This window comes from Pezoporus occidentalis, unplaced genomic scaffold (assembly GCF_034315485.1).
Source record: "Pezoporus occidentalis ecotype Australia unplaced genomic scaffold, CSIRO_AGI_Poc_V1 ctg4, whole genome shotgun sequence".
NCBI classification, from domain to species: Eukaryota; Metazoa; Chordata; class Aves; order Psittaciformes; family Psittacidae; genus Pezoporus; species Pezoporus occidentalis.
In genome coordinates, this window is record NW_026915724.1 from 17,318,636 (window position 1) to 17,338,823 (window position 20,188).

A 20,188-nucleotide genomic window follows, 5' to 3' on the forward strand; every position below is an offset into this window, starting at 1 on the left:
ATATCCTGTGTTTACTACACAGCAGGGGGCTAAAGAGTGGGAAGCTCTTGATCTCAAAATAGTTAAGGAGGCCTGGCAAACAGTGACCACGTATGTGTTAAAATCCTCTTATACTCAAGCTGTATATGTTATGATTTTTTCTTGCAATTGACAGGGGGAGCCCATACAGTTTCTCTGTGATACTCATGTACTAGAAGTTGGTAAATATAAGTATGTCCAGGTTTCTGTCAACCCTTGGAGACCTCTGTAGATACTGCTGGCCACTTCTTCCAGCACAGGCTGGCCACCTGTGTTGGAATGAGTGTGCATTTTGGTCAGTTTAAAAGCCCAAGCCTCATACAATGTGGGGGAGGCAGAGCCTCTGCGGGGACGCCTGCTAAGGTTGAGCCTGCCACCTCGCACTGCAATGATGCTTCTCGGAGCTGGTTTGCTGTTAGTCTCCACAGGGTCCTTGTGCTTTGTTCTGTACGTGGGACTGTAGTGGGAGTAATGATGGCTTTTGCAGGGACCCAAAAAAAAAAAAAAAAAAAAAAAAAAAAAAAAGAGGGGGGAGAGAGAGAGTAATGATGTTGCATTTAACTTTAACCTGTCTACTTGTGAAGAACTGATAACCTGGGGGAGGGGGTATATTTGTGCCCTCCTGCCTACAGGTCCGTGGCGACTGTCTGCAAAGTTTGTGAAGCCCTGCCATGAGCTGGACAGACGAATGGATAAACCTGATGCCTCAGCTACAGGAGCTGACTGTGATTACCCCAAGCAGAATGAGATAGAGGAAGAGAAAGAACAAATAACTGCAAAACATCACTTGGGGACAACTGAAAAGTAACATCCTGAATATGTGTGCTTGTAAAGTAGCTATTATTAGAGGTTGTGATTTTGTGTATAAAACCACCTGTATTTACTAGCTAGTTGCTAATAAGAAACTGCACCTTGTATTGTATAGATTTGTCACTTGTAAAAGAGATGTTAGAGTATGGAAATTTGCAGTAGCTGCTAGAAAATGCTAAGGCAAAAGCTAGAAAAATTTTAATACAATGGTAGTGTTATAAAGCAGGTGATGGAACAAATTAAGAGGGGGGAGAATTCCACTGGTAAGAAATTTCTTTGGCTAGTCCTTCACTGCCATCAGCATCTTCAACATGCTGCTGCACCCTGTAATAGTTACTCTGCTAATGTAAATTTGTGTGTGCCTTGCTGTAGTAGCGACTTGTTACTGGATAAAACAAAAGGGGGAAGATGTGGAGACAGTGTTCTCACAAGAGAATGCATAATTGGTACATAAACTTTGAACAGTCCTGAAAGATACAGCAAGGCCATGAGAGGCCTGAAGAAGCTTAAGCAAGCAAGATAAGAGGCTGGAATTCACCAAGTTAATGAGAACTGTGGACTGTTGGCAAGCTTTCAAGGTTGAGTTCTCACACCTGTGTGTAACCAATTATATGTTAGTCACTAAGGGTCTTCAAAACATGTATCCAATCATAATATGCCAAATCACTGTAAGTGCTTCAGCCTGGGCCTTGGCTCAACTAAGCAGACTGGGTTGCTGAGTTGCTAAGCAGACAATTCTACATCGAAGGCAATTCCTGATTTGTTTTAATGTTGACTCTGTAAGACATGCAACACTGCAGAACCTTTTGTTGTTGGAACAGGGACATGGATGTGAAGATTTTGATGGAATGTGTTGTATGAATCTGTCTAATCACTCAGAATCAATTCATAAAGGGATAAAAAGGTTAGATGACTTAACTATGAAATTAGCTGTTAATGATTGGGGTTTGGATACATGGCTGAGTGGCAGGGGAATTACGGGATGGATCAAAGATATTATCAAGGGTGTTTTAATGATATTTGTATTTACATTTTTATGCTTAATGATTATTCCCTGTATCTTGCAATGTATCATGCAGCGTGTACAACAAATAACTAATGTCTTATTTGAAAAAAGAGGGGGAGATGTTGGGGGTCGAGCATGGACAGTCGGACAGGTCTACAGCAAGCTGTGAGAATATGAACTTATAACCCCGAGTTAGGAATGCAGCAACAGGATAACAGTAACCGCAAAGCAAGATATAATGCCAAGCTAACACAAACACCTAGGCCCAATCATAAAAAGAATAGCGGCGCGTGGACACCTCATGGACGAAGCGGGGCAGCCAATCAAGTAGTGCGTGATCGCGTGTAAGGGAGCTCAAAGCAGTATATTAATAGCAGCCTTGTAAGCAATAAACGGAGTTTTTTGCAAATGTACATCGCATCGGTGTCTGCTCCCCTTCACCTGGCCGCTGCAGTATAGTAACTGAATCCCAGGAGGAACGAAGAAATTGAGACTGGAGAGGCTTTTTCCAGCATTCCTCTCTTATCTGTGTAGTCTAATGACCGTGGTGCAATAATATTTTTGGCTGTAAACATCCTATTCCCTTAGATTTCACACTTTTTGTACTTTATTTTCTCTAGCACAGACATCTAGAAAAGAGGCACCAATCTGCCCACTTACTCTTCATTAAAACACAACTGAAAATATGGCATTGCCCTGATAAAAGCTTGTTTCAATGCCCTCATGGATATTTAAAATATGTTTTAGACAGCCTGATTATTCATAGTCACTTCCCTGTAGAAGTTGAGACAAGAAGACTGATCTAACTCCTTGTGACAACAATATGGACATCATAAACTTCACAGAGAAAGGGAATAGTTCATTCAATTTGGTTTTATTTTTTGTACTAATGATCAAGAGCCATTCGATCTTGGCTGAGCTCAGTATTTCAATCATGCTGAGTATCTCAAGGAAGCTCACTAACTTCGTGCTTGAATTGAGCTTCTAATTCCTACTGCTGGAAGGTGCTACCAAGCCATGTTTTCCAAAAAGAATGAAAGGTTTCTAAGAAATTATTCAATCTGCCAAACTCTTATTTCAATTTAAAACACAAAAACTAAGACTTTTTATTATTATATTTCATATACAGTTGCTCTTGATGTATTTTCTTGTCAATCAATACCAGAGTCTAGATTTTTTTAAAATATAGTGAAAAATCCCTGTAAGACTATATAATTCTATGATAGAAAAGGTCATGTGAAAACATTCATGTATTGTTTTTCTCAAATTAATACTTTGCTCACTTTACTTACTGGTATTGGTTTTCAGCGCTCTTTGCATTGCACACTTCAGCATGGCCATGGCAAACACATCGCCCACCAATACTGATGTCCTTTATACTGTAGTAATACTATGGAACAAGCACAAGAAGTATATATAAGTCTTTTTGTTTACTCACATTATGTCAGAAATATCAACATCAGATTGTTAAATCTTGCTTATCAGAATTTTAAAGGCATGGGAAGATTCACTGGGGAACTTCTCAATGTGTATATAATGTGTGTATAATGAAAACACATTATTTTGATATATTTACAGTATGAAAATGATATGCGCAGTAAAAAGTAAAAGCTTTCAGTGTTTTCACCACAGGTAGAGATGATCACTGCGACTCTTGACAACCTATTTGACAGTGGATTTTTGTATAACAGTCTTCACAACTCAGTAACTCAGTTTATAGTTTCATACAGCTTTGCAGAGCTACACTTTACTACTAAAAGTAATTGTACTGTCACTGGTCAGTAGTAAGTCAAATTTGCAATAGGCCAAAGAGATTAATAATCCAAATTGCCACAGTGTAGACATAAAACATAATCCATGTAATTCAGTGTGTCATCAACTCAAGCCTGTAACAGAGGAAGACAGGCTTCCCCTTGGAAGCAGGGGATAGCAGAACAGAACTGGTTTTCACAAGTTTCTACAGTAAATTTAACACAAAGATTCTCCTTAAGAATATTTACTATTTCCTAGACTTGAAAGGTCTCTATAATGAAACCTTGCACCTTCTTTTAACAATTCAATAAAACACTTGACATTTTGTTCAGCTATCCTACATCTCATGACTATGATAACATCAGAAGTTCCTCACACTAAAGCTATGCTGCTTGCCAAGTAAACTAAATACTGCATTTACATCTGCCTGTGAGCAACATCTTAAAATTTACTTAAGGCAATAAAGGTACTTAATGGGAGTGCTAACAAGTAACTGGAATAGCTTTATGGTTTTTGATGCAGAAACCCTCACACACATTTGTGCAGTGCCTCACCCCAGGGTTTCCTCCAATTGTGACTGAATCTTCATTTTAAATGAAAAGATTAAAAATAACAATGCAATATAAAGTCTGCAATCTCTCCAAGTATATGAATTTCTATGCAGCATTCCCTTGAGAGAGCTGAGTTTCCTTGAATTTCTCCAGTGAATGGGAGTGGGACTTTGGCTTTTAAGCTCTTGGACAGCCCTAAATCCACTGAAAACACCTAGGCATCTTGGAAGATTTGTGGAAAGACAGCAACTTTTTAGCACACCCTTTGATTCCTGCTCCTTTGGAAACTCAGGTACTGCTTCTTGAAAGTTTTTCTTTGAATAAACAAAGGAAAATAGTGCCAAATAATGCTCAAGAGATTTAGTTTCTCAATTCTGTATGAGATAGTTTAAAAGATTTCCACTTTGGCTCCTTATAGCTCCCATACTGCACCCAACTTCCTTTCATATCCAAAAAGAGTAAAATTACAATATCACTAACCATTACTTCCCCCTCACAAATCTGTGCTGACCCACTTACCTTTGTGTCTCAAACAAACCTGGAGAATATATGGGGATTTAAAGGTGGGTCACTGTGAATTTCAATTGTTAGGGTGTTGCACATTTAAAACATTCAGGTCATTTTTTCATCTCTAATCTGTTGAATATGATTGTTGAGTGTATTTCAGCAAAAACGATACTTACTCTACGGGTTACAGTGGGGTCTCGTTGAGCTTTCGATATCAAGTGTCCAAGAAGCGTATTTGTTCTGAGGAAATGAAGGCGGATGTTTGTTGCTTTTGTGAATTCTCGAAGACTAGGGGAATAAGTGAAGTTTTTTGCTCCAGGGCGGCCATTTACCAAAGATACTACAATCTAACACAGAAGTAAGCAGATTTTTGTTAAAATGTATTGACTTCAAGTGTCAGCAGCAGCACAGAGCAAAATCAATAAAAGAATCCAAAAACTTACTACTGTTTCTAAACATATTTGCAGTAACAACTACACGTTTCATACTGAGCCCAGGACATTGGGAAAAATAGGGATGTTAGTCTTGGACCCTCCTGAGTTCTCATCACCCATATGGCACATCAGAAAAAAAACAAGTGCCTTTATCTGTTTTGAAAACAGGTATAATACACAAAAAGTACATGCTTTAATAGGAAAAAAAAAAACAATAGGAATAGTCACAAGCAGTTATATTAACAGTGGATAGTGTCAATGGGAGTTTTGCCTGAGTGAAAACATCAGGTTTTGGCTCTTTCCCAAAGCACATTTATTTTTGGGTTAAGGCACAAACGTTCCTGGAAAATATTATTGTTACCAGGTCCAGTGCCTGGGAGCGTATTAATGGTCTTTTGGAAGAAAGTACACAGTGTTGCTTTAGAAAATCCCCTCACATGGAAGGAGGTTTATCTGACTCTCAAAACAAGGGCAACAGTACTTTTTTATTTTTTAAAGAAACAGATGCAGGCAACCTAGCAATCATGAACCTCTAAGTAATTAACAATCCAGTACGCATGTACAGGACTGAGTTAGAGACTTTAATTGGCAACAGCAGTGTCCTTCTAAGGAAATTATTCTTTACAATATTTTATTAGGAAGATTTTACAGATATTTTAATTAAAAAATTCTATTTTAAAAGGCAACTACAGTCCCAGTCCTATATGCTCAAAACTCTGGATAACTCCTGAGGAGCTCAGATCTAGATTCTAACTACGTCAGCATAAAAGGAGAATGTCAGCAGGAGCCATAGCCAGGAGTTTAAAAGTCATTCAAATAATACAAGCCACAGTTCTGCATAGCAAGAAACAATGGCTAAAATCAGAACATTTTCCAAATATCCATTATATTATAAACATGTAGGATTTTATAATTATTTTTCTTAAATAGCTACTTATTCTCGAATGGGAATTATCTGTTTCTACAGTCTTTATTTCCATGAGCAATTGTGATGCAGTAAGTTCTGCTATGTACATGGGAAACATTCAGAAAATGCAGTCAGCGCCTTCAAACGCATATGGCTAAAGTGAGGTGTGTAAATCATGATAAAAATCAATACAGGTGACTCTGAGCAGCACCTACCGCCACAGGGAATGGTGTAAGTTAGAAAGAGCCAGCTCACCCTCCAAGTATCTCACCAGCTACTTCAGTGCTTGGTTATGGACTCATTACTGTAGATTCAAGCTGTCGTAGCTGAAATATTCTTTCTAGTTCAGGTTTTTATTAGAAAAGCAAACTGCTAAAGCTGGTGCTGTTTGCTTCCAGCATTGCACATTGCTTTCCTAAGAGCACTTACCTCTCCGTTTTCGAGAGGCAGAATGCGAGAGTACTCTGTGGTACAAAGGACGTCGCTGTCCCTCCTCACCGGAAGATTGGCTTCCTTTCCAAAGTGCTGCAAGCAATCTGCTTTGGAGTCTAGTCAAGTGAGAACAAAATTATTTTTACATGTGAAAATAAACACTATTGTTTGAATTTAAAATAATGAAGTATCCCCTGTGTATTGAGGCAAATTCTCCCCCATAACTGAATAATAACAGTGATTGTGTCGCTCAGCACAGAAAAATGGAAATTCCTAAAAAAAAAAGAATTTCTCATCCTAAGCAATTCAGTGGTGCCTGACAAGATATGGCACAATATTTCTCATATCATCACAAAAAAGAAGCTATAGCATGTATTCCAAGATTTTGCATTTGTAATTCACTTTCATTTTGGCAAGGAACTTGAGGGTCCCATGGGATGAAGGTACTGAGGTTCTGACATAGCCAAAATCCAAGACAAACAAAACAAAAGAATTCCTAACAGACTGAGTTACTTTCAAAATCTCATATTCAATTTTAGTTACACTCTTGTCACTAATACATTGTGAATAACTAAGACAACAGAAATGTATTTGACATTAATGTCTTCACTGCAGCTGAAAACTTTAGCAAACCCAAGGTTCGATTTTGCTGCTTCTGGGTAAATGATTAAATAAACCTGTCCACAAAAGAGCAGTGACACAAGGATTGATACTCACGAGCAAAATATTGCCAAGGAGTGAAAGTTCTTCCAAAGTCCACTGATCTTTCTAAGATCCAGAGATCTGGACGAGGAGAATTTGCAAACTTGATAAGGATATAGGCAACATGGAAGAGCTGGTGACAGAATATACACAGATCTTATCAGCAGCTTTTTGAACTCTATAGAAGTACCAGAATACTAAAACTAAGGCAAATAATTTTCTTTAGTGTACAGTGAGAAGGTTATCCTCTGCAGTTTCATTCCCATTAAAATAATAGCCCAGATTCTCAGCTGGCTACCTCATCTGCCAACATGTTCCAATACATTAGGAAAGCTGCAATAACACTGTGTTAAATGCCATCTCTTTCATTTCAGAACAGCTCTGGTTTGCACATGATCAATTGTTTGGGTGTGTTAAGGGTACCGTAGCTGGAATTTACCCTGCCAACTCAACACAGCCTGACAAGCACTGAGTTCACTTCTTGTGATACTAAATTAGCTACCCAAATGGCCAGACAGTATCTGCACATGGAAAAATAACTTACCACACAACAGTATCATGCAAAGTAAGTGGCAGACATCCTGTTGACAGAAGCCGGTCAGAGCCCAGAGCTATGCACAATGACTGCACAGGTGGAGTAATGCACTTGAATTACCAAAGGAAAGTCTACGCTGATTGTCAGAAATAAATGAATACTTTGAGGGCTGTGGCAAGATTTGTTTTTACTGACTTTCTGATACTTTTTGTCTAAGTAACTTTCTCGACTTGACTGGCAAGTTTCAGAGTAGGGATATTGGCCATAGAGACATTACATGTCATCCAGTGTGGCCATTCAGTGTGAAGACTGGTATCCTCCCAGGAAAGCATAGTAGTTCTGAAATCCTAAAGACAGTGCTTTATGTTCTTGCTCTTGGCCAACTGAATCTTTCAAGGAGTATTGCCCAGTTCAATCCTTGCACTGGGCAGGCAACTATCCATTAATAGTCTTGCTTCCCCTATGTTTTAAGGTCTTTGGGAATCCCATCCTTACGTATATGTTAACAAGTATGGATAACACTCTGTGTGTTGGCTGATATAGATTTAATCAAGACAAATGGTTTAGAAATACCAAAAGGAAACAAAGGAAGAATATAGAAGAGGCTTTTCCTTCTTCAGGGCCCCACTGTCTATAGTGATGTTGTGGAATCACTACAACAATGACCTTCTACCCACTCTCCAAAAAAGCAGATGACATCTGCTTCAGCTTGTCATGCAGTTATTGTATTCTTTTACACAGATGCTACTCAAAGTGCTGACACAGCCAGTTTTGTCCAGTCTCTCATAACAGGTGATACCTTCTCATAAGCATGAGCAAAATAGTAGCAGTGAATTCTATTTCCACAGTGCTTCCACACTGCTGAAGGAATATGAGACAAGCTTACTGACATCAGTGTTAGCATGAACTATATGCTTTAGATAAGAATCTAATGAAAAAAAGTGGCCAAAATGAAGACATAGAATCATGGGAGAGGAAGACCTTTAAGATCATCAAGTCCAACCATTACCTCAGGACTACCAAGACCACCAATAAAATATGTCACTAAGGGCCTCATCTACATGATTTTTGAACACTTACAGGAATGGTGATTCCACCACTTTCCTATGAAGCCTGCTCAATACCTCATTACTCTCTCTTTAAAGAAATACAGAATCATAGAATCATACAATAGTTAGGGTTGGAAAGGACGTTAAGATCATCAAGTTCCAACCCCCCTGCCATGGGCAGGGACACCTCACACTAAACCATGTCACCCAAGGCTCTGTCCAGCCTGGCCTTGAACACTGCCAGGGATGGAGCATTCACAACAAATACAGTTATGTTATATTTATGGTTGAGTTTCCCTCCTCCCCTCTCCAATAAAAGTACTCATTTGGACATTACATTCCATTGTAACCCTTTAATTTACAACAGTGACTATTAATACCACCACGTAAAAGCTATTCAACATATTAGTGCACAAGGCTTCACTGAGCCTGAATCTTTCAGCACTATATTATTGCCATAAAAGCACAATAAAAAAAACACAAACCAACACTTTTTGAAGTGTAACAGTTAGACATTTCTTTTTCATCATAGACCATCACGCTACCCTGAAACTTCATCTCCTTCTGAAGACAGAATTTGGAAAAATACCTGGGGGAGTATTACTGTAAAACCTGCAGAGCGTTAAGCAAGCCAAAGATGTGGGAATACCTGCTAAAATTAGGCAATGCAAAGAGTCAGGGGAAGGGCAATAAGCTTCAGTCAGACATTCTGCATTCAGAAGTTTAAAATATGTTAAAAAACTACATTGGGAAAATCAGGACCAATTAAAGGAATAAACGAGACTTCATTTGATACAAATATTTTAAACAAGTTGGGAATAGCCACCATATAAGCAGGTCTGTTAACAGGATAGGCACCGCCTCAGGGATCAACATTATAATTATTCAGGACTGTGATTGATTAGAAATGTAAATATAGTACAGAAAGTCACACAGGGAAGCAGAGCAGGCCTTTTGCTTTATGGGTTTTGCTTTTTCTCATATTAAAAAGTACAGCAAAATAAGCATTTTCTAGAAGAAATTTGACATCCCAAAGGGATTTTGACTTTCAAATTTACCCCTAGCTCTTGTGTAAGAGAAGCAGCAGCAGGTGGGTGCTCTGTTCCAACGCCATGGTAGTGAGCACTCAAACTTCCCTCATAGTGCAACTATTCTATTAAATATTGTCATCAGACTACGGCAAAGGCTCCACTGGGACTCTGCTCTTAGTCTTGAAGATGTAATGGTAGGAATGCAGCAAATTAAAAGGTATTGACACTGCACTAAGCTCTGCTTCCTCTAATTGTGAATATTTGATGATAAACTTACAATTCATTGTTTCCCTGCACACGTATATACCATACTTTTTGTCATGTTTTGCACATGCAAAATAATTCCATATTTTGTTTGCAGAAAGAAGGTGCATTATGTCAAAATAAAGAACAAGATGACTGCTCAAAGAGGAAAACTACATCCCTACTATATTTTCAGTATAACAGCCTGTGGCTCTGCAAGGCATACTTCTAACTCTAAGAACAGTTCTTCCTTAAAAGCCAAAACCTCCATTTCAGCTCACTTGAGGGGGAATTGCATTCTGAAAATGTCTGCCTCTGTCAACTACTGACAAAGTCTGCATGACTAACATACACTAAGCTCTTCATTTTTATGACCCTGAAATAAGGTAAGGTGAATTGAGGTCTCAGCGCTTATCACTTTCCTTGAATAGACTTACTCTGCCACAGCCCTTAACTTTCTTCTTCATTGTTATTTTTGTGCACTACTGTATGAATTTGGGCTATGAAAACACTAGGCAAAATGTCAAAAGTAAATCTCAAGTTCAAGCAAATCCTAAAATCAAGCTTTAACTGGCTGAACAGAAATACAAGATAATGTCTGTGAGGTGGAAAAAACTACCCAAACCAACAACATAGGAATCCTACCAAACCCTCATCCATCCACCAACTAAAATGATCCCTTCCTGATATCAGGACCTGAAGTAATTTTGTCCTTTTTCTTGGGTTTACCTCGTTTCCAAGTCAGGGAGGTCAGAGTCGCCTTTTCAAGTGGTACCAAAGTAAAGAGAAACACACAGCCTCATGCTAAGAAATCCTTTAATAACTACAAGAATTCTAGCACATAGCGGTTGGTCTCCAATGAGCCCCAGGAAAAGAGGGCCCCCAGTTCATATCCTTCCTCTGAAGGAAGGAGATCTTTCAGAAGTTTACTCAACATATAAAAGATAAGGTGTCTGTCAGTAGGTTCTCCAAAGTAGCTAACAAGTACACAGCGGGAATAGAAGTTTTGGATGGAGCAATGTGCTACACAAGTGGATGATGATGCACAAGTGTTGGTCACAAATATGCTGAACTACACTGCAAGATAAATTACAGCCTGCAACATAACCTGCATCTTGCAGAGACCATGACTGATGCAAGCAACTCAGAAAGTAAGGTCTGCTTTTCTGGGAGGTGTTTGACTTCCCATGTCTATTCATAACACCCTGTTCTGCATTCAGTCCCTACTCTGTATGTCCAGCCTGAAAAGCACACTTCCCTACAGTTTCCTGGGAAAGAATGACTGAGAAATTCACTTCACAGCAACACAAAGCACAAAGGGATGCAACACTACTCAACTGTACAGCATAACAGAAAGAGCAGCAGAACTCAGAGAAAGGTCCAAGAACTGTGTGCTAAGCTAATGTGGACACTGTGGCCTAAAAATTCCACAATTTCTACACAGCTCCCCCTTCTTTTGTGATACAGTGGAGAAAAGGAATCAAGAAAATAGGCATGTTATTAATTTAATTAATAGAAATGCAAAATCAAAAATCACAACAATTTAGTTTAACTACTGATACTGTCCATCTCAAGTTGTCTGGTCGTTCTGCTCTGCTCCTTTACTGGATCCAAAACCTCTGAATTAAGGTATCCTCAAACTGAGAATCATCCCAGTCATGTGAGGGACAGGAGCATTAAGATCCCATGAGATAGAAGAAGTAAAATAATTTGCACCTGTATTCCCAAAAATAATGTCAGCTGAATCTCACAAAGAAACATTTTCTTTAGTAATTCTTCCCCCTGCAGTCAACTCAATTGAATGCCTATTCAAAAAACCCTGTCCTACATAATCAGTCAACAGTTACTGCTGTCTAAAACATATATGCATATGTACACATGTATTTTTCAGCCCCCAGCATGTATTTATAGTCGTATGTTTTCAGCTGGTGTGAACTGAAGAGCGTAACTAATTTCACTGGATGAGAGCCCAATTATGACAGCTGAGAATCTGTCCCTATGACTTAAAATACAGATGCAGAGGCTTTACTGTTAGCTACTTGCCTATTGCCTGCACAGGAAATACGTGTGTTCGCCTTACTGTCACATTATTAATCCATGATACACTGGTTTTGCTGTCCCTTTCCTTCTAGACCATGTTATCAGTATTTTTCTGTGTATCTGGAAGATCTTACTGGATGATAGTAAAACCAGAAGGACCCCTAAGGCAAAAGCAGACTCCAAACATTATTCTCAAAATGTGTGCATGGTAAGAGATCCTGAAAGCTTTTTCTGTGCCCATGGAAGAGGAGAATATGAAATGGAATCTAGAGCCCCAGTATCATTTGAGCAGTCTTCTGTAACCTCAGGTTAAAGAGTTACAGTGCCTGTGCAAGAACACACACAGTCACTAAATCTGTGTGATACCAGTGGCAAGATCCCACATCATCAAAATTCCTGAAAGAAAGCTATCATTTTCTTAAAGTTAAATTAAAGAAGAAAAAAAATACAGAACATAAACCAGACAAAGAAGTTGTGGTGCTGGAATTTAAAATCGTGAGTTCAAACATCTCCCAATTGCATATAAATGCAAGATTTTATCAAACCTTACCCACCAGCTCATGCACTTACCTGTCCCAGATCTAAAGTGACATTGACTTCGTTGTACTTCAAGCCCATAGAAAGAGGAGGACTTTGCCACCAGCGCTCTGTGCCATCAATTGCATTGGTTACAGGGTGAGCTTTATTGGGATCAGCAGCATTGCAATAATCACAAAACTGTCCCTGTAAAACAATAAGTTAAAAAGATGGTCTCAGAGGAAAACTTATGCACTGCATGTGCATGCTGTTTTTAATTGAGATTCTGAACTAGAACATTGACTAAAAATTGAGCTATTTCAATTTTCTTATTCTATAGAGGAATTTTCAATATATAAACAATTCCCTTGATGATTAAATTACACACTTGTACCCTGAAACACACTGGTTTTTATGTTAAAAACTAGAATTTCAGAATTCTCTGCAAGTAAACTATACTAAATCTTTATTAATGAATTTATTGATATTTTGGTGAAATTACCTATATTACATCTGCAGGGGCGCCTGCAGGAAATTAATGAAACAAAGCTCCTTAAAACTGGATTAAGACCATCAAACAGATTTTCTTCATTTCTTCATTCTCCTAAAAGACTGTGAAACATCCACATATGTATGTAGGCTGGTATTAATAAAACCATCCAAAATACTCTGCTACTTGTCTATAAGTTTGGTGCTACAATTTTACAATGCTGCTTTCATTTTTTTCATGCCATTATAACACATTCTGAATCAGAGACTTCTGAGCAATATGTACTTATGGAAAATGCAATGGACCCTATAGACTGTTCGCTTAAAGTTTCCCTTCAAAGTACCCCACTGTATCTTCATTTGCAGAAGTTACCACCCAATTTCCAGTCCACAAACAAAGCCGTACTTTGGAGATGCCCTGACAGTCTCTCTTTGGTAGTCTGTAAAGCTTTTTGTACTCTTCTGTACAGTTATGATGACTAAACCTCAGGAAACTTAATTGTCTTTTAATTTGGTATCCTGGCTTGCCCCGCAATCAGTATTTTTATCTTCAAGAAACTGCATTTTACAATCTACCAACGTAAGTGCTGAAGCATTATGACTACTTATTAAGGGATCTTTCTAGTATCCCATTCACTTCTTAATCCAGTTACTGGGTGGAAATGATCAATAAAAATGCTAAATTGTGCCAGGCACAGATCTTCGTAGAACCTCAATAGGAAAAAAAGGCATTTTAGTTGAATGGCAGTACGGCTTTAATGATTACTGCAGCTGCTCTGTTCCTTAATCCATTCAGCCTGTGAGGTGCTGACACTGCGCTGGACTCCTGTTTTAAATAAGGCAACATTTGCACCATTCCCTTTATGAGCTAAGCATATTTTCATCAAAGAGATGTGACAAATCTTCTGTTGTTTCCACAACCCATGTGGCATGAAGTGTATTCCTACATTTCAGGTATTAATAGAATTCCATATAACTGCCATTATTTTGTTTGTCACTGCTGTCAGACTAACCAGTGTAAAGTAACTGGAGCAATCATGCTTGTCCACCTGTAATAGGGGAGTAACATTAGGGCTCTCACATTCTTGCTGGATATAGTCTTGCAAGCTTGGTGAATTTAAGAAGTTTATCTCTAGCAGAATTTGTTTAACATATGCCATAACTACTAATAGTTTGGAAACTACTTTGTCCTTCTCATGCGATACAAATACACCATCTTGTGTCTTCCAAATACAAAACGTAGATGTTCACCAAATATTTCTGCATCAGTAGTAATAATTTCAGCATCTGCATCAAGCAGTGATCCATCCTCATCCTGCTCTTTTGGAAAGAGGGGAATATGATGTGTCCAAGAAGACATGGCTACCCTTAGCTATACTGATTCAGCACTGCAGGTGTCAACCTGGCTGAGGGTTAACTCTTGAGAATTCAAACAGCTATATAGAGACTTACTAAATCCTCAAGTACATAGGTTGGTTAACTATGTCTGGGGTCATGTTACAATGCCATTCTCCTCCATCTCTGTTAGAGAACGTGGTTTGGCTGACTTTCATACAAACTACAATATGCCAGGACACGGCTGGATTCAGATACAGTTTGCTGCATCAGACACCACATCAGTCCATGCTAGCTACAGGCAGTGTTGCCAATTTTTGCAGTGATGATAAAGAACATTATGTCACTATCTACAAAATCCATACACTGAGAAATCAATCTGTGCACCAGTAACTGCAGTTACCACCACATCAAAGCATCTTTCCTGACAAATGTGTACTTGGAGTTCTGACATACATATGTTACAACAGTTCAAGCTTCCCCAGATAGCTTCATAATGTGCATGAAACATGGTCTTTATATTTACATTCACGTCCACAACGATCAGGATGGAAATACACAGGAAACAGTTGCTGCTACAGCAGTTTCAGCTCTGATCTGGAAGCAGCCTCAAAGAAAGGCTAAATAAGCAGCAAACAATGGTGAGTATTAAATACAAGGGTTACATCGACATGCACCTATGTGATTTCAGCACACCAGAGCACTTGATCTGAACTCAAGATACCATCTTTTTCTTTTGAGGCATGTAATTCAAAGAATTCCATTGCAACAGCTGGAGTTTCGGTTATTTAAAGTACATTCCAGCAGTGCTGCCAACAAGGCAGCAAAATGAAAAATGAAAGAAAAGAGATTACTGGACAGAGCAGCCTTCCCTGCTTCCCACTGGCAGTATCTCAGGCACAACACGTTCAGCGCATCTGCTACAGGACACGTCTCCATTCCAGGAGACTGGGCCTCTAGATTTTGTTTGATTTTGGCTGCAGTTCATCAGCAGGCAGGTGTGCATTTGCTGGTGACCTTGTTACCCTCCTTTCCCCTGGTTCTCCTGAGTGAAGGAGAAAACTGGAACTGCATGAAGGAGTTTGCTCAAATACGCCAGTGTAGACCAGAGACATCCAGGGATGAAAATATTTCACCTGTAAGTTATAGAATATGACAACAATGAAGGATTTGTTCACTATTTAATACCTAGTAGTTCTGTGCCCACTGGCAGGGCAGGACAGGAATGCAGTTAAACTTTAATTCACACCCGGACACTGCTGCACACAGATTGGCAGACAAAGCCAGGCATGCCATTTATCTATCTGCTGCTGAAATATTCTACAGTGCCATGCATCTCTTCACTCAACACTGTTCTTATTAAGTTATTGTCCCACCTGCCAATGTGTTAAACAAGGGAAACACACTGCTCCCCACAGCATATGTCCAGCACTGCCCCAAGAGCCTCATGGGTTGAGCTGCCCATGATGGAACTATCCACCCCATTGGTGGACCTTGCAGAAGAGCTTTAAATGAGCTCTAAGCTCTCTTTCTGGATTTGCTGAGTACTACAGGCTTCATGAAAAGATACATCACCAAATGACAACCTAGATGAGACAAGCCAATGGCAGAACAGTAGAAATAAAGCTGGGGCTTCTCTTCCTGTCTTTGCCTCATTTTCAGTGTTTGGGATAGCACTGCCAACAGGACTGTCTGTTCCCTTTATCAGAATGAGATCCCCCTTCACGCCTTCTTTCCAGTTTCCTTATTCATAGAGCAACAGCCACAGTCCAGCCTTGTAGAGACCTCAGAGATGAGTGACCCAGGTTTATGGCATTGTTTTTTAACTTGAACTGGCCTGACATAGTGGATATTACACCTATCACTTCATGTAAATGTCTGACCTTCCCTCAGGCTCGTAAGAAGCAACACGTGAATACTTACACTGATTTTAAATCCTTCTATGTAAGCTCAGCTTCTGTGCTTAATGCACTTCTCTCCCATTTCCCACGAAAGAAGAGATTATCTACTGTGTCTCTGGACTTGTGAGGTGGTGTAGCTTGAGAATACCTACATTGTGCTGTTATCATATGTTCTGTAGCTGGATTTCCCTGACCTTTCGAAAGCCTTTCCAATCATTCTTGAACCACAACTATTGGTAAACCACAGGAGTATTCATGTTATGTATCTCAATGGGGCTTTGTTAAAACTGGAAAGAGACGCTGCTGTATCCACGCTTACACAAATTCTGTAAGAGGCACAGCATGCTTCCTTGTGCCAAGGCTAAGCTATCAGTAGTCCTGGGAACTTGAATCAGGCATGAACCATAACTGCCTTCTAACCGAGGACCTAAGGCAAATATTTAACAAGAGGAACACACACACATCCCTATTACCCCCTTTCTACATATAATACGCCCTCATTTCCAGTGTTAGTATATAAAGGAAACAATTACAAAAACCATTGATGCAACGTGCATCACACAAGAGGCTTCTTTCTGCTTGCCTGACATATTATTTGGTGTTTGCTTTGGCTGATTTTTGTTATACTGTGATTTCTGATATTCCAAGGCATGTTTGTATGAGATTTCACTGCAGTAGTGGTCTATAGCATGTTGGTGAGAGATCATTAGGCTTGCTTGAATAAGCTGATGACATGGTTGTTTCAGGCAACTTTAAAAATTGGGATCGATGCCTAAACTTCAGAGATGTGTTAGAAACAGAGAAACAAGCAGTTTTCTGATTATCACAACCTTTGTTTGTAACTTTAGTTTAAGCCTGTAATACCTGTGACCCAGTCTTCCTATTAGTAAAACAGTGCATTACTCAGACTGTAAGCACCTCCAAAGCACTTCAAGCATTTTATGACTGAGGGCACTACACAGAAGTACAGTAAACTGAGATCCCATGGTGAGGCAGGAAGGCATGGCAGAGAGGAGTTCAGGGCAAAGCACACTGCTGACTGTGGCTAACAAACTGCAAAGCCAGGCTGTGCAGTAGCCATGCTCCCTTCTGGCACATGACAAGGAGTATGTATGTATGCTGCACCTTCTTAGTCCTCTCCCCCTCTCTTGAGCATCTCTCCCCATTAAAAAAGAGAAGAAAAACTTTGTTAGCCATAGCAACCTCTTCTTAAATCAGACATTAGGGGTTATTTCACTACTAAAACGTACAGACACTTCATCAGATTTCAAAAGATTAATCCTTCTTGCAAGATGCTAAAAATTTACTTGTATTCTTTCTGTACTGCCTTGAGTCATAAACTGGACCTTCAAGCTTTTGAATTCTCTTTCAGTCTGCAGTTTCATTCTGGCTCTCTTCTCCTCCCACCAAGACAGAATACAAATAAAATCATTTTGGAAGGTCTGAGGATTTAGGAAAGTCCCCCCTTTAGCAAAGTTCTGATCAAACTGATACTGAACATCCATCAAGTACATCACAGAGTATGGTGCATTTGTTGCTCCTTCCTTACCCTCTCACAGACATGTTCATACAAGTTTCTACCAAAGGAAAACGTATTTTCATTAACCCTTTGCCAGGAGTTTTACCGTTTATCGTTGTCTCTTGTGACCGGTACAAATCACGTGTAATGATCTTATGCCATGAGAGAACGTTGACATCCTCGCTGCCCTGTGCGCTTGCATACCCTGTCAAGCTTCCAAGGAATCTGTCTTCCTCCCACAAGCAGCGCAAGGCACAGGCAATGGGCCTCACACACAGTGCTTGTAAAATACCCCCAAGCCACCTGGCTAAAACTGCAGCTCTTCTCCCGCCGCTTCCCGGAAAGATGCCCGCTCTCCAGGGAGAGGCTGCCACTGCAGGACGTCCCCATCCATATCCCCGTAGGCTCGCTACTTTACTCCCAGGGGCATCACGCTGCTCACTGCGGTCAAGCGCTGGGGCCATAAACACCACTCGGCTTTAGCCTCTCCAGGCGGGACTAGCGGCTCACGCAGCCCAGGGAGCGGCCGGAGCAGCGGAGCCAGAGCAGGAGTAGCAGGGTTAGAGGGAGCAGGGAGAACAGGAGATGTAAGGGGCATAAGAGGGTGCCGGGACACCTGAGGGCAGATGCGCGGGCAGAAGGGTCGCTGCCAGACGCCATTCCTGCCCAGCGCTCCCCCGCGCGGGATCCCACTGGGCCATGCCCTCCTCCTCTCCCTTATGAGAAAACGAGACCACGCACCCCACGGTAACACCAGCACCCCTGGAGGACCCCCAGAAGGGGACACAGACCCGGACACACACACGTGCACCCTCCGCCACTCCGCAGCGCTGGGACGAGGAGCGGGGTGCGAGGGAACGGGTGTCCCGGCGCCGCGACCGCTGTCCATCCCGCCCGGTTACCTGGATGGCTTGCCCGAGGGGGGCGGCGGCCGGCCCCCCCACCAGCTTGCAGTACAGCTCCGAGCGGCCGCCTCCCGCCGCCTCCCCGCAGGTGGCCGTTGCCCAGATGCTGGCTGCGGCGGCCAGGTTGAAGTACGGCGGGTGGAGGCTGCGCCCCGTCCCGCGGGACCCGGGGGGCTCCGGCTGCGCGGGGCAGAGGGCGAGGAGCTGCGGGAGGAGCGCCCAGAGAAGCGGGGAGCCCGGCGGCGCGGCCATCCTGCGCCGGGCGCTGCCCCAGCGCCACGGGGCGGCCCGACAGCGGCGGTGGACGGGCGGGACGGGACGGGACGGGACGGGACGGGACGGGACGGGAGGCGGCAGGAGGAGGCAGGAGGAGGCAGGGGCTGACCGTGCTCTGCCAGCGCCTCCCCGCCGGCTGCTTTACTGCGGGGCGCGGGATGGGGCGGAGCGAGAGGCAGCCCCTGCGCCGCTCCCCCGGAGAGTGGGGGAAAGGAAGGGTCTCCGGGCCGGCGGTGTTGCCCCAGGGATGTGCCCTGACTCCCAGGTCCCCGGACATGCCTAGAGGTAACACCCCTCCCCGGTCACGGCACGGCTTAGCAGGAGCTTTCTGATCCTCCCCTTCCTCGGTAAGTGTGGGGGTTCATATTGATGACAGACCGTGAAGAAACCTCAGAGCACCCAACGCTCGTAAGCCTGTCATGTCATATACGAGCAGTGAACTTAAGGTTTCCCATCTTTCTCCTCATGCAGGGATATCTCTACACAAGGTACATATACCCTGCTTCTATCAGCAAGCCCTTGAAAAGGCACCCCGCGTAGCTGTGCTGCAGGAATCGCAACTCCTCTTACCTTGTTCAGCGCTGTGAGGCTGCTGGAAACTGTGCAGTCCAAGCCACCCCGCTGCAATGCTCAGCCACTGCCCTCAGCTCCTTGTGAAATGGGTGTTCCTGCTCATACAGGGTAGACAATGAACCTCCTGTCTTTGTGAAGGTATTTGGCATAGGCTTTGAATAACACAGAGGCTGGGGGGGGAACGCTGGGGAGGGAGAAGGAAGCCTAAAAACCATGTCATCCTTATCAGGAGTTGCACTGCTTAATGGTATTGCTGTCCGAAGTTTCATACTCATTCACGTTTCCAACCCACCACATGCTCACACGTCAGGTGTTCAGTTCTCTCAAATATGATTTGCAGGATTCAGGCACACAGGTACGGTTAGATAGCTATAATATTTTAGTAGTGATTCATGTGAGTAGCAAAGTATTTCATAACTTTATGAGGGCTTTGCTACCTGGCACACAGCACTAGCAAGGGAGATCCCTGGTGCACTGTTTCAGGAAGCACCAGCCGCAAACTATTGATTTTTGTCTGCAAGAACATATCACCACCCTTGGTTTTGTGCCACTATGGCTTTAGCACACCACAGAGACGTATCTGCAGGAGACAGTTTTTGTGTCCTCCATACTTGGCTTTCATAAATGTAGCATGCTGCCAATTCAAATATATCAGAT

General features: G+C 41.7%; 1 protein-coding gene across 1 annotated transcript in view; it reads right to left on the minus strand.

The window, feature by feature from the left end:
* The window catches only part of LAMA3 (laminin subunit alpha 3), a 111,275-nt gene extending 92,272 nt beyond the window's left edge, over positions 1-19,003 (minus strand). Inside the window, exons 1-6 of the mRNA XM_062632824.1 lie at positions 18,680-19,003; positions 12,588-12,740; positions 7,135-7,252; positions 6,415-6,533; positions 4,821-4,991; positions 3,127-3,224 (exon numbers count right to left, since the gene is read on the minus strand). Of these exons, the coding sequence (XP_062488808.1) occupies positions 3,127-3,224; positions 4,821-4,991; positions 6,415-6,533; positions 7,135-7,252; positions 12,588-12,740; positions 18,680-18,934 (914 nt within the window). The 5' untranslated portion in view covers positions 18,935-19,003. The remainder of the gene's footprint in view (positions 1-3,126; positions 3,225-4,820; positions 4,992-6,414; positions 6,534-7,134; positions 7,253-12,587; positions 12,741-18,679) is intronic.
* Between the last annotated feature and the right edge of the window lie 1,185 nt (positions 19,004-20,188).